The sequence below is a fragment of the Nomascus leucogenys genome, chromosome 16, assembly GCF_006542625.1.
Source record: "Nomascus leucogenys isolate Asia chromosome 16, Asia_NLE_v1, whole genome shotgun sequence".
In the NCBI taxonomy this organism is placed as follows: domain Eukaryota; kingdom Metazoa; phylum Chordata; class Mammalia; order Primates; family Hylobatidae; genus Nomascus; species Nomascus leucogenys.
Genome location: NC_044396.1, coordinates 39,312,310 through 39,328,602, shown reverse-complemented (window position 1 = coordinate 39,328,602; position 16,293 = coordinate 39,312,310). Strand labels below are relative to the sequence as shown.

At 35.1% G+C, this 16,293-nt stretch overlaps 1 protein-coding gene across 4 annotated transcripts in view; it reads right to left on the bottom strand.

The window, feature by feature from the left end:
* SNTG1 (syntrophin gamma 1) overlaps positions 1-16,293 on the bottom strand; it is an 858,007-nt gene that overhangs the window by 271,518 nt on the left and 570,196 nt on the right. For all 4 annotated transcript variants that reach the window (XM_030795196.1, XM_030795194.1, XM_030795195.1 and 1 more), the window contains one exon: positions 2,036-2,138. In XM_030795196.1, the coding sequence (XP_030651056.1) occupies positions 2,036-2,138 (103 nt within the window). The remainder of the gene's footprint in view (positions 1-2,035; positions 2,139-16,293) is intronic.

The window sequence follows — 16,293 nt, the reverse complement described above, 5'->3', positions numbered from 1 at the left end:
ATGTTATGTGTTATTTATCACAATAAATAATATACTCACTTTGGAAATAAATTTCACAATTTATTTATTTTAATTAATTAATTTATTTATTTATTTTTGAGATGGGGTCTCACTCTGTCACCCAGGCTGGAGTACAGTGGCATGATCTCAGCTCACTGCATCCTCAGCCTACCAGGATCAAGCCATCCTCCCACCTCAGCCTCCTAAGTAGTTGGAACCACAGGCGCATGCCACCATGCCTGGCTATTTTGGGGTTTTTTTTTTTTTTTGTATTTTTGGTACAGATGGTATTTTGCCATGTTGTTCAAGTTGGTCTTGAACTCCTGAGCTTAGGTGATCTGCCAGCCTCAGCCTCTCAAAATGCTGGGATTACATGCAAGGGCCACTGCACCCCCCAAATTTGGCAATTTATTAACAAGTTAATTATACATCTATCTAGTCACTCAGCAATTCAATTCTTAGGTACTTATTGTAGTAAAATAAAATTACAAAACTGCCAAAAGCCTTATACAAGAAGCTTCCAGTGATGGGATTGCTGGGTCAAATGGTATATACCTAAAACATATAAATCATTCTACTATAAAGACACATGCATGTGTATGTTCATTGCAGCACTATTCACAATAGTAAAGACATGGAATCAACCTAAATGCCTATCAGTGATAGACTGGATAACAAAAATTTTGTACATATACACCATGGAATACTATGTCACCATAAAAAAGAACGAGATCATGTCCACTGCAGGGACATGGATGGATGGGGCTGGAGGCCATTATCCTTAGCAAACTAACACAGGAACAGAAAACCAAATACTTCACATTCTCACTTGCAAGTGAGAGCTATATGATGAGAACACATATACAAGCAGAGGGGAACCACACACACTGTGGCCTTTCAGTGGGATGCAGGGTGGGAGGAGGGACAGGATCAGGATAAATAACTAATGGATACTAATTTTAATAACTGGTTTGTGTACAACGATCCCCCATGACACAAGTTTACCTATGTAACAACCCTGCACTTGTACCCCTGAACTTAAAATAAAAGTTAAATAAAAGAACATTTCCAGCTGCTTTACTTATTATAGCAAAATACTGGGAACAGTGCTGGTATCTTCAACAGAAATATGCATTAATAAACGTAGTACATTCATACAATGGAATAATAAACAGCAATATAAACAGCAAAATAAACAGTAATATAAATGAACAAACTAAGAAATATGTGAATCTAAGAAATAAGTGAATCTGAAGGAAATTATTCATAATGAAAGAAGCCAGAATAAAAAATACAGTATAATTCCATTCTGTAAAGTTCTAGAAGAGGCAAAATAATGTATGAAGAAGAGAGTGTAAGTGAGTAGTCATTTCTGGGCTGTTATTTACTGGGAACAGTTTTATGATTGTAAGAAGTGGATTAAGCAAATGTGTGCCTTTTCAGAACTTATCCGACTGTGCAAGATCTTTGCATTTTATTGCATACAAATTATGTCTCAGTGAAAAATATATTATTCTTCAATTTTTCAGCAAAAGTATTAGATAATATACATTTCATTTTAGAAAATGGAACAGGAAAATAAAATTGACAAATAACTTTTTAAGTAGTTCTATGTAAATTAGTACATTCCCTCAAAGGCAAACACTTTTTTTCATCTCTCCCATCAGAATAACTTAAGCACATATTCTTGTTTAGTATTAATTTTTAGTTAGAGAAAATACATTCACCAAATATTCTGATGAAATTTAATAGACATGCATAATGCATACATGCTATTTGATATGCTTATTTTTAAAACAAATAATACTTCTCCAATTGTAGGTTAGAAAAAACTGTAATGTGGTGAATCTATTCTTCAAGAAAAATAACATCTGTTCCCTTTTCATAAGAGTTAGTAGAATACTTTGTAATATAAAAATGTTTACAGTCAGGCAAAAATCTCAACTTTAAGAAGAAATCACCAATTATTGTCAAAATAATAATTATGTAACTATAATGATGTGAGCACTTTTATCTATTCTTTATAAATGCTTACATGCACAATCTTCATTCAATGGGAGTTTGAGGAAAGCAGGTGCTCTTTTTAAAAATGAAACTGTTAGAGTCACTTCTTCTCCAGCATTCCGCAGAACCTGAACCTGAAAAAAAGAATAAAAAGAATACAATTATCATTACATTTATCATTTTGTTTGATGGCAAAGCCTTGAAATTATTGGTTGTTTCTTCCACCTTCCATTTTTCCCTAGTGGTCAGAAACATTTTATAAACAATAGAGGGAGCAAATTATTTATCACTGCCGTAAGAGCCATCAGTGTTCATCCTCTTGTCACATTCTGTGATCACCTGTTTATACACGACATGAATCTTCCATTCATACTTACTGAGGTCTTCCTGAGTTTATGGTCTATATTAGGCAATATGAGGAATCAAGAATTCCACAGAAAGGCAGATAGAATGTTCAGGTCACTGTATTTATTGGTAAATTATTAATAATTGTTGAGCACCTATTTTGCACCAGTAAATTGGATAAGCTTTGTAGCATATGTTATGTAACATAAAATAGGCTAAGATATAAGAGAAAATGATTCTAAAAGCATAAAAATCTGATTCTGCCAATATTGACCCGAGTACTAATTCAGATGAAATCAAATTGACCCAAATCACTCTAATCCTCTTGCAAAAAATAAATAGGCATTACATCGTCTACTTAATATTTTCTTTTCTTTTCCCTGCAAATCTGTTATTATCGATAGCATCAGTTGAATTTTTTTTTATTTTTATTTTTAGTAGAGACGGGGTTTCACCGTGTTAGCCAGGATGGTCTCGATCTCCTGACCTCATGATCCACCCGCCTCGGCCTCCCAAAGTGCTGGGATTACAGGCATGAATCACCATCAGTTGTAATATAATGTTGAAGTCTGTTATTATCAACAACTCTCAACATTTTTTAAAATATAGAATTAGTAAGTCTAGTTCTTCCACTTAAAATAATTTCAATTTCTCCAAAAATCATATCCAAAAATATAAGCCATGTAAAAATTTTAAAATTTAAAAAAAATTAAAAGAACAAGAAGCTGAAGAGTTATTTATAGCAAACACACCTGAAAAAGATATTAATATATTTATAATTTTAAACTATCATGTAAAATAAGGAGACAAGAATAATTAGCAAAAAAAAACGTTAATAAACATGAAAATATATCTTGTTAAATAAATAGAAAAATTGTTCAACTGCAAATCATTAAATAATTGGCTACTTAAAACCAATTTAGAATGACTTCTGGCCCTGACAAGATGGCACAGACGGCTGGGCATGGTGGCTCATGCTTGTAATCCCAGCACTTCGGGAGACCGAAGCAGGTGGATCATCTGAGGTCTGGAGTTCCAGACCAGCCTAGCCAAAATGGTGAAACCCCGTCTCTACTAAAAATACAAAAAAAAAAAAAAAAAAAAAAATTAGCCGTTCTTCGTGGCAGGCGTCTGTAATCCCAGCTACTCGGGAGGCTGAGGCAAGAGAATCATCTGAACCGGGGAGGCGGAGGTTGCAGAGAGCGGAGATCGCACCTCTGCACTCCAGCCTGGGCGGCAAGAGCTAAACTCCGTGAAAAAAGAAAAAGAAAAAAAAAAAAGGCACAGGCTTATCTCTCTCTGCTCCTCCCCAAGAAATACAACTGTAAACATTGAAGAAAATACAAAAGACAACCAGATAAGAACTCTGAAAGACAGAAGGAGAAGGAAAATCTGATTAGGGGTCTCAGGCCAGCACTGGACAGCACAGAGGCCGAATACCCTACCTGCTCCACCAGAGGAACACCAAACAGGCCAGGCACTTTCTCAGCCCCATCATTAAAACAGAAAGCATGCTAGATAGGCTCATACCTCCTCTGGATTGTAAAGGAGCCCCACTAATAACAGGCAAGGCCACAAACATCAGTGAGCGGTGACAACGAGAAGCCAGCAGAAGTGCTAGCCTCCCCCCGAGCCTGAGAATACTCTGCCCCACTCAGAGGCACTGTGTAACCAGGATCATTGGCAGGGGTACCTCCTCATACGTGCCCAGTGAGAGGGGCCAATTTGTCAAGGTCCTGAGACTATCCTCCCCTGCCTAGAGACACCATCCTGCTGGAGAGTACCAGCAAAGATAGACCTGCTCCAAGGTCCCCATTATCCTACCTCCTCTACAGCAGGGAGGAACCCTCCATAACCAGCACTGACCGGGGAAAGCTTTTTCCATCCCTTCAAACAATCCCAGCAGGGAACAGTGGGTGCCCAGTGACATGAGATAAATCAGTCAGAACAAAGCAGCACCAAACGGCTCTAAAACATATATCATAAATGGAACCATGGACCACAAACCCGTGAGCTAAATAGTAAATTTCTGCTTAAAAAAAGAAATCTCAAGTAAGAGGCAGAATCACTCAATATAATAAACAAAATGACCAGGATATAGTAAAAATTATATGTCATATTGAGAACCAGAAAAATCACAATTTTAAAGGGAAGAAATAATCTACTAATACCCATGAGATAAATCACATATTGGAACTCTCTGACAAGGATTTTGAAGCATCAACAAAAATGTTGCCATAAGAAATTACAAGTTTTTTTGATTCAAGTGAAAAATTATAAAATCTCAGCAAAAAAAGTTATGTTATAATATCCAAATAGATATTACACAAATATTTTTTCATAAATTTTAAAAACACTTGGGAATAGTTCAATAACAAAGTAGGAATGAGAGAGAGTAGAATTAACAAAGATGAAGACAGAATAATAGAATTCACCCTATCTGAACAATAGAGTATATAGACCAAAAAAAAAAAAAATAAAGTAACCTGAAGGATAGTCACAAAATGTATAAAATGCATATCATATGAGTCACAGAGGAGAGGAAAAAGAAGAGAGACTGAAAGAGTATTTAAACATATAATGTCTGGAAATTTCTCCAATTGGATGACAGACATGAGCCCACAGATTTAAGAAGCTTAACAAACCTCAAAAGGATCCTGCCAAATAAATCTACACTAAGACACATCATAATTAAAATTTTGCAAACTAAAGATAAAAAAGAACAAACTTTTAAAACTTTCAAAAGGAGCCAGATAAAGGACTTATGTAAACATTATTAAATATTTTAACAAAGCAAACAATACAACATGATCAGTGCAAATCAGATAATACCAAATGATCAAATGGAGTTTAATCCAGGAATACAAGGTTGGTTTAACATTAGAAAATCAATTGGTGTAATTAACCACATAAAAACCTAAGTTGAAATATCAAAAAACATTTGGCAATATTCAAAATTCATATCTGTTGAACACTTTAAGCAAAGTAATGGTAGAACGGAACTTCCTCAAACTGGCATAGGGAAGCTATAAAAAAAAACCTACAGGTAATATCATTACTAAATGGTAAAAGACTTAAGGCCTTAATGACCTAAGTTTAGAAAAAATAAAAGAGTGTCCACACTGTCTACTTTTAGTCAACATTTCCATAAAGGTACTAGGTAGAGCAATATAGAGAAAAAAATTAGGTATCTATATTTGAAAAGAAGGAATAAAAGTGTCTATCTGCAGATGACATGATGGCTTACAAAAAGTGCACTAGAATCTACCAAAAAAAAAAAAAAAGCTCCTGGAAATAATCATAACTAATTTTTTTAGCAGAGTTTCAGGAAATAAGATAAATATAAAATAATTATATTTCTTTATAAACAATCAGAATTCTAATTTTAAAAAATTATAAAATCTCCAAAACCATGAAATATTTATGTATCAATCTAACAAAAGTAGTAAAAGCTCTGTATACAAAACGTTGCTGTGAGTAATTTTTAAACATTTAAATATATGTGTCACAAGACTCAGTATTTATCAACCCTAATTGACAAATGGGTATACCAGCAGACTTTTTTATAAAAATTGACAAACTATTATTAAAATTCATGTGGAAATTTAAAAAATCCAGGATAACCAAACCACCTTTGGAAAATAAAAGCAAAGCTGTTAAACCAACATCCTTTGATTTTAAGAGCTATAAAGAAACTATAATCATCAAGACATTGTGTTATCAAAAAGATAAAGTAAAATAAAATAATAATATATGATGTAATATAATTAATATAATATAACAATAATATAATATATGTCCAGAAATAAATACAAACAAAAATAAACAACTATTTTTCAACAATGTTGCAATGGAGTAGAGAAAGTAAAATCTTTTTAACAAATTGTGCTGGGACTATTTCAAATCCTCATTAGAAAAGAAAAGGAGCTTTGATCTATACCTTACACGACATACTAATACTAACTCAGAGTGAATCAATTACCTGAATGTAAAGTCTAAGCTTATAAAACTTCTAGAAGTAAACTTTGGAGAAAACCGCTGTGGCATTAAGGCAGGATTTATTTTTGTAATTATTAATCCAAAAGTACATCCCATAAAAACACAAATTCTTAAGTTGGGAGTAATCGAAATTGAACCATTCTTTTCTATGCAATATGCTTTTAAGAGAGTCACAAACTTTGAGAAAGTATTTGTAAATCTTTTTCTGATAAATAATATATACTTGGAATATATTTTAGAACACTCAAAACTCAATAATAATACAAATGACCAAATAAAACATGAGAAAAAATCTTAGGCAGGTATATTCTTGAACTTATGTTGATGGCAAATTAGTGCATGAAAATATGCTTAACATAATAGCAATTAGGGAAATGTAAATTAAAACTATAATGAGATACCACTATAAATCTTCTGAAATGTCCAAATTATGTATGCCTCAGATACTAACTGTATGTAAGGTTTTGGAGGAACTGGAATGCTCAGAGACTAAGAATAAAAATTGAAAATCTCACAATGATTTTGGAAAATAATTTAGCAATTTCATAAAATTGAAACATGCCATACTACATGATCCAGTAAATTAATTTTTAGAAATTTATCCAAGAGAAATGAAAGTAAATGTCCTTACAAATACTTTTCATGAATATACATGGCAGCTGTATTTTTAATCAGAAAATTTAGAAAACTCAAATGTCCATCAGAAGGTAAATGGGTAAACAAACTGAGATATAGCCTTATAATGGAATGTGACTCCACATAACAAGAAAAAAAAGGAATGAGCGATGGGCACATGATACCAGGTGAATAAATATAAAATAATTATATTTAGTGAAAGAAGCCAGAAAACATACTATTAAATGATTACATTTACATAAAATTGTAGAAAATGTAAACAAATGTATAGTGCCACAAAGCAGATTAGTGATTGTTCAGGGAATGGGGAGAAGAGAAGAGGCAGAAGGACAGATTATACAGTGGCAAGATTAAACTTTTAGGGTAAATGAGTATTTTATTACCTTGATTGTGTTGATGGGTATTCTATGTCATGGATTGCTGGACACAGTACTGTGAAGATAACAATTCTGCCCTATTTTTCTATAGATTTAGGACAATCTCAGTGAAATTTCCAGTGTTTTTTCTTTTACTTTTTTTTGGCTTAGAATGAATTTATGAACTTGGCTTATGTATTTGTATTGACATTATATTATAACCTCTAAATATTGATATAATCAATATTATGTGACTATTGGGAATTTCTGATAAAATATATGGGGCAGTGGAAAAAATAGCTAAGTACTCATATTCTATATTAAGTGTACAATAGATAATATCTAGGATTAAACAAAAAGAAATAATGGTATGAAAATCAATTTTGAATAAGTATATAAATATAGGAATACGTAAATATGTAAATGTGGGTGTAGATATGGGAAAAATATGACATGTATAGGTTAAATATGGTTGCCTATGAAATAGGCAATGGGCAGTTGCTTTACTTTTAAAGCTTTATATTTGTGCTTCGATCTTAAAGTTTTTTTCAAGTATAAGTGAAAAATATAAGAACATTAAACAATAATAAAATCTCACCCTAAAGAGATAATGAGTTTTTAAAATATAAGGTCACTTATGAGTATCTGTGTAATCATAATTTTAAGTCTTTGACAAATACACATTTCTTAATTAATGCAGGATTATTAATCTTTTCAGGGAATAGGATTCAGATAGTGTGTTTTTTTTTTCAGTTTTTCTTCTTTGCTTTAAATGTGTATTATATCAGCCTGATACTGTCAGTTTGGAAAATATAGGTTCTATATCTTGAATAATGATGAACAAATTATTCCTGCCAAATAAGAAATAACCAATAAATCCAGTTGTCCTTTTACTTTCATTCACATTTTATAATTCAAATAAAATATTGTGAATTTTAATCAGATAAAGTATTAGCACAGTTATTCTCTCAAACTGCTATAGGTGAGTACCCAAGCAACAGGGTTGATAAATGGTGACAATCAATAAGAATAGAAAAGAGAAATTATATTCAAATAGATATTTATGGATTTAATCTAATATTAAAACCACTACAAATCTAACGACTCAGTTCATGAACTGAAAATCTCTTAAGTTCCATTCATCTATTAAGAAGAAAAGTTCATGCAACATTTTTTGATTCTTCGCCCTTTCTGGTTTCCCCTTGGAGGCAATTCTAACTTCTGTGAGATTCTAAGGAGGAATTTAGCTATCTGCCACTGCTCTGCAATATAAAGCCAAGGATGCCCATAGCTGAGCTTGCTTTTCATTGATAAAAAGAGGGCACTGTTGCTTTGTCTAGGCATATTTTAAGCACACATCAGGAAACACGCACACACCTCCCTTCACAGACAGCAAGGGCAGGAAGATTAACTTGTGAGGATCATAGTTACTGGCCTTACATGATGTCAGGAAACCAAGTAAGATTTTGATCTTAAGAGGGTCAGATTCATGTATTTCTGCCTGCTAGTAACAATGATGGAAAACAGTCACTTAGATATTCGACTCATCCCACTTGACATAAGTAAATTATTTCCTTATTCTGGATCCTATCTGAAAAGGATCTTAAACATGACTTTGAGGGTTGATTTTGAAACAGGTCACTTTACAGATAAAATAACTAGGCTAATCTAGAAACTATAACACATTTTACTGTTCACTCCAAAATACTGACTATATGTGGAAACCAAATAAATGAATCTTTTTTTATGCACTCATTTATGAACTGAAGGAAAAATAAGAACTTGGCTTTTTACAGGTATTACTGGGTGACAACTTTGGTTGAAACTGTAATGTAAAGGCTTTCATGCCGGGGTTAGGGGGTCTTCCTGCCACTGTGTATCTACTAGCACATTCAGGCTTACAGAGGAGTCTTCTGGTGGCAGGGTGAGGGAGCATACTGCCCTTCTGTGGTTCCCTGCAGGTATATACATTCACAACTGCAGACTGCTCACAGAGTCATGGAAGTTGCTAGCCATGGGCAAGAGATAAGGCCTTCTTAAGAGAGAAGCATTCGAGCAAGAAATGAGTCTGTAATATTCACAAGAGCTGTTACAGTTGGATTGGAAAGTAAATCAAGTGTAGCAGGAGAAATTACCCAGCTGGAAAGTAGGGTATAGAGCTGCATCTAAGAAAACCTTATCACATAACTTTTGGAAGTAGTGGGTTAATGAACTATGTGAAGTCAAATATAATTGGGAACGTGGAGGAAACAACTCAAAAAAAAAAAGAATTTGACATGATTGAGACGCATCAGCTCTCATCTTGGTTGCTGCAACCACAGGATACAGGACAGAGCTGGAAAAGCTAGAAATACATCACATTAGGGATGGGGAGTCAGATTATCGTCAACATAATAGCTCAAGGAAGGTAATGTGATGTTCCTGAGGAGGCATTTTATGCATTCATTCGTTTTATTATTTTTTTCTGCTTTTTAATTTTTAAAAATACTTCATAAATATATAGAAATGACATAGGAATCTTTCAATAGGCATTTCTAGTCTAAATTTTATGTCGTTGAAAATGAAAAGTCCCAACAAGAAGGTCCATCTGGTTATATGATGAAAGAAAGAACTATGAATAATTTAAATTTCAGAATTCCTAAAATTTCAGCCTAAAATAGTGTATAATTATTCAATAATGCTTGATTTTGATAATTATTTATTACAATTAAGAATGCAGTTTCAGCTCTCAGCTCTAATAAAAATAAATCTTAGTGAAACTAATCATAATACAATAATAATAAATCACTGAATTTCAATATAGAAAAGAGCCACCTATTTTAGTTAGAAAAGAATATTGAAACATTTGATAAAATTGTACTTATTTACGGTAATGACTTAATATTTAAGGCTATGACTGAAAATAATTCATTGTTTTCAAAGACCCAATTAAAACAAGATTCTATGTAATAAAAGTGTATAAAGAGACATATCATTCTGAGTTAAACTAATTGAAGTAAATACATTATTAGCTAGTTCACGTGGCTATAGAAACACTATTTCAGCATTTGTTGTAATTCCAAGATGATTTCCTCAATGATTCTAGCAACATTTTCTTTTTTCTTTTAATTGTTATGTGGCCAACTGAGTAGCTCAAGATCCATTAAGCAAGTTAATTTAAATTTTACAATTGATAAAAGTTCTACTTTGAAAAAGCATCAGGAACAGAGTGACAAAACTGAGTAGTATAACTAAAATAAACGAGACAATTATTAATATAAATATATATGCCAATACTGTATTTTGAATACAGTGTTAGCATATGGAATTCAGCAAGTGAGAAATGAAATTTTGCTATGAGCAAGTGGTCTTTATTTCAAAAGAGAAATCCTGAATAAATATCCATGAATTATTATGAATATAATTAATTTCCTCAACAAGTTGTATGTGTGTACATATATATGTGTGTATATATATATGTATGTATGTGTGTGTGTGTGTGTATGTGTGTGTGTGTATATATTTACATGTTTCTCCCTTCAATTAAAGATTCTGAAAGGATGTTTGGTCAAACTGAGCAGCAATTCCTAATGAAAACTCTTAAGAAAAGTAGGAATAGAAAAAAAAATTCCCTGGCATGTCCCCCACAGCCCTCCAACTTAGGGCTCTCTTTAATATTTCTAAAAGAAATTTCAATTTTTTTATTTACCTGTATTTGCTGGAACTCATAAAATATTGTTGAAAAATAATGGAGATAATGGTCGTCTTTATTTGGTAACTGACTCTAGTTGACATGGTTTTATTATTTTTATTTCTTTTAGCAATTACCAGCTGTCTTTATTTATATAAAAGTATACTAAATACTCTCAATATATACAAGTAAAAATATTATATATATAAATAGAAAATTTCCATATACAAAATCTTTTCTAAAAATTATACACGTATATACAGCGTTGACCTTAGAAGCTGTATCTTAAATCTTAAACTCTGTATAATTTGTACAGTAGATTTATAAAAACATAGTTACTGGTCAACCGTTTAATCAACACCACTCAAGTCAAAGTGCTAAATGATAAAGCGTATTAGGAAGGTGCCCAAAATACAGAAATTCCCTGCATTTAAAACACTAATTGAAGGTTTGCCAATTGTTTTGAATTTCCAAATGTACTCCTTCAAAGAAAATGGAAAAAGAACCTAAATACAGTATCACAAACATTAGAAAAGTCCCAGAAAAGTCTGCACAATTTCCATCTTAGTTTCTTACACGGTTTGAAATCAGCCTCTCAAAAGCTCTTCAAAAGTACATTTAGGAATATGTAAGGCATTCATTCATTTGTTTTTGGTTGGATGATCTGGTTTTTCCTCTGTACAGAATATATCATCTAAAGGATCGTATGCATAGAAGGTGCCAGAATTTTAAAAATTACAACAAAATTGGAATTGGTTGTACCATCATGCTCCAAAATCCCCGTTTGTATTTCTGTGTATTCTACTATCCTAAGAGTTCTGTTTTCTGCATGTGGCTAGCCAATTTTCCCAACACCATTTATTAAATAGGGAATCCTTTCCCCATTGCTTGTTTTTGTCAGGTTTGTCAAAGATCAGATGGCTGTAGATGTGTGGTGTTACTTCTGAGGCCTCTGTTCTGTTCCATTGGTCTATATATCTGTTTTGGTACCAGTATGCAGAAAACTGAAACTGAATCCCTTCCTTATGCCTTATACAAAAATTAACTGAAGATTAATTAAAGACTTAAACATAAGACATAAAACCATAAAAATTCTAGAAGAAAACCTAGGCAATACCATTCAGGACATAGGCATGGGCAAAGACTTCATGACTAAAACACCAAAAGCAATGGCAACAAAAGCCAAAATTGGCAAATACGTCTCATTAAACTGAAGAGCTTCTGCACAGCCAAAGAAACTATCATCAGCGTGAACAGGCAACCTACAGAATGGGAGAAATTTTTTGCAATCCATCTGACAAAGGACTAATATCCAGAATCTACAAAGAACTTACACAAATTTACAAGAAAAAAACAACCCCATCAAAAAGTGGACAAAGAACAGGAACAGACACTTCTTAAAAGAAGGCATTTATGTGGCCAAAAAACATACGAAGAAAAGCTCATCATCACTGGTCATTAGAGAAATGCAAATTGAAATCACAGTGAGATACCATTTCACACCAGTTACAATGGCAATCACTAAAAAATTCAGGAAACAACAGATGCTGGAGAGGATGTGGAGAAGTGGGAACGCTTGCCTTTACACTGTTGGTGGGAAGGTAAATTAGTTCAACCATTGTGGAAGACAGTGTGGCGATTCCTCAAGGATCTAGAACTAGAAATACCATTTAACCCACCAATCCCATTACTGGGTATATACCCAAAGGATTATAAATTATTCTACATAAAGACACATGCACACATATGTTTATTGTGGCACTGTTTACAACAGCAAAGACTTGGAACCAATCCAAATGCCCATCAATGATAGACTGGATAAAGAAAATGTGTGCATATACACCATAGAATACTTATGCAGTCATAAAAAAGGATGAGTTCATGTCCTTTGCAGGGGCATGGATGAAGCTGGACACCATCATTCTCAGCAAAGTAACAGAGGAAGACAATATGAAACACTGCATGTTTTCACTCATAAGTGGGGGTTGAACAATGAGAACACGTGGACATAGGAAGGGGAATATCACACACTGAGGCCTGCAGGGGGTAGGGGGGGCTAGGGGAGGAATAGCATTAGGAGAAATACCTAATGTAGATGATGGGTTGATGGGTGCAGCAAACCACCATGGCACAAGTACACAAGTATATCTATGTAACAAACCTGCACTTTCCACACATGCACCCCAGAACTTAAAGTAAAATAAATAAATAAATAAATAAATCAACAAATAAATAAATCAATAAATAAGTTCTGGATCACAGCACAGCATTTGCAGCATGGGCAGCTCCAGCAGCGCTGGGTGCCCCTCTAAGCTCAGCCCGCGTCCTTCCAGCGGGGTCGCCCTTGCCTGCTGGGTGCGTACCCCGATGCCTATGGGAGCTAAGGGGCTGCTGACACCGCCGGCTCCGCGATGGTCAGGAAGGACATTGCTGTTGTCTCGCGGCTGGCTCACTTGCTGGGGCTTTCTGTCGTCTTGTGTAGTCTTCGGATGGAAACACTGCTTGAACATTGGAACGGTGGTTTCCCCTTTATCCATATCCATCAAAAACGCATTTGTGTTTGTCTTGGCTGTTTTCCTTCCCGTACATGAAGCTTTCCAATAATAAAGTGTATAACTTAAGTACTTGTCGCAAACTCCCAGAGGCCTAGGAATATGTCATTCTTTCTAAGGTACGTCATTCTGATACTGGCACGTTGTTTTGTCCCGACTGATTCAAAACACTGAATTGTTGGCTGTCCGAGGTGTGTCTCCAGGTCACATGTAAACTCTGGTGAGCTTCGGATCAGAGGTTCCCAGCAGAACCCGTGGTGGCTGCATCCCCAGCGGGGCAGGAAGGGCCCTGGGCCAAGGACATCTGTGTCACGTCCTTGCTGTCCCATCTTTGAGGTCGCTCTCTGTGTCCAGGGTTTCCAAGCATGGCTTTTCCGGTCTCCTGATGCAGAGCTTGTCTGAGCAGTGTAGACATGATTGATAGGCTTGGGTTTCAGCTCCAAAATTGTCTTGAAATTCATTGATTATACATTATATGCTACCACTCTATCTGCAATGCCAGAAGCACTAGCTGCCTTGAGGAGGACCTGGCAGAGCAGGAGCATCTCAGCTAAGGCAGTCTCAGGACGTTGGACCCAGGCCCAGGCTGGAGTCGCCAGGTCCACAATCAAGGTTGAGGTCAAGTGGATGGAGGCTGAGGAAGTCCCACTGCAGGCACCTCGGGTCAGCTGAGGGAGCCATTGCCTGCCTTCTCCCGGGGCTGGGCTGCCCAGGGGCCCCGCCCCTGCAGTTCCTCCAATGTGGATTTTTAGTTTTAACCTTTAGGACAATTTTTGTTGCTTTCAAAAATTGACTTCACAAGCATTCCTATACACCAATAATAGACAAACAGGGAGCCAAATTATGAGTGAACTCCCATTCACAATTGCACAAAGAGAATAAAATACCTACGAATACAACTTACAAGGGAGGTGAAGGACCTCTTCAAGGAGAACTACAAACAACTGCTTAAGGAAATAAGAGAGGACACAAATGGAAAAACATTCCATGCACATGGATAGGAAGAATCAATGTCGTGAAAATGGCCGTACTGCCCAAAGTAATTTATAGATTCAATGCTATTCCCATCAAGCTACCATTGACTTTCTTCACAGAATTAGAAAAAACTACGTTCAATTTCATATGGAACCAAAAAAGAGCTCATATAGCCAAGATGATCCTGAGCAAAAATAACAAAGCTGGAGGCATCATGTTACTTGATTTCGAACTATACTACAAGGCTACAATAACCAAAACAGCATGGTACTAGTACCAAAACAGATAAATAGACAAATGGAACAGAACAGAGACCTCAGAAATAATGCCACACATCTACAACCATCTGATAATTGACAAACTTGACAAAAACAATCAAATGGGGAAAGGATTCCCTATTTAATAAATAGTGTTGGGAAAACTGGCTAGCCACATGCAGGAAACTGAAACCGGACTCCTTCCTTATACCTTATACATAAATTAACTCAGGATGGATTAAAGTCTTAAATGTAAGACCTAAAACCATGAAAACCCTAGAAGAAAACCTAGGCAATACCAGTCAGGACATAGGCATGGGCAAAGACTTCATGACTAAAACACCAAAAGCAATGGCAACAAAAGCCAAAAGTGACAAATTGGGTTGAACTAAAGAGCTTCTCCACAGCCAAAGAAACTATCATCAACATGAACAGGCAACATACAGAATGGGAGAAAATTTTTGCAATCTATCCATCTGGCAAAGGGCTAATATCCTGAATCTGCAAAGAGCTTAAACAAATTTACATGAAAAAACAAACAACTCCATCAAAAAGTGGGCAAAGGATATGAACAGACACTTCTCAAAAGAAGACATTTATGCAGCCAACAAACACATGAAAAAAGGCTCAACATCACTGGTCATTAGAGAAATGCAAATCAAAACCACAATGAGATACCATCTCATGCCAGTTAGAATGGCGATCATTAAAAGGTCAGGAAACAGAAGATTCTGGAGAGGATGTGGAGAAATAGGAACACTTTCACACTGTTGGTGGGAGTGTAAATTACTCCAACCATTGTGGAAGACAGTGTGGCGATTCCTCAAGGATCTAGAACCAGAAATATCATTTGACCCAGCAATCCCATTACTGGGTATGTAACTAAAGGATTATAAATCATTCTATTATAAAGACACAGGCACACATGTGTTTATTGCAGCACTGTTCACAATAGCGAAGACAGAGCCAACCCAAATGTCCATCAATGATAGACTGGATAAAGAAAATGTGGCACATATACACCATTGAATACTATGCAGTCATAAAAAAAGGATGAGTTCATATCCTTTGCAGGGACATGGATGAAGCTGGAATCCATCAATTTCAGCAAGCTAACACAGGAACAGAAAACCAAACACCACATGTTCTCACTCATAAATGAGAGTTGAACAGTGAGAACACAGGGACACAGGGAGGGGAACATCACACACTGGGGCCTGTTGTGGGGTGAGGGGCTATGGGAGGGATAGCATTAGAAGAAATACCTAATGTAGATGATGGGTTGATGGGTGCAGCAAACCACCATGGCACGTGTATACCTATGTAACAAACCTGCACATTCCCCACATTTATCCCAGAACTTAAAGTATAATAAAAACAGACTTTGTTACATTTATTTATTAATGACTATTTAGCGAATACTTTTTATGGGCCAACTGTCATGCTGGAATCTTGGAACCCATCTGTCAATAACATGGCTTGCTGTCATCATGGTCATT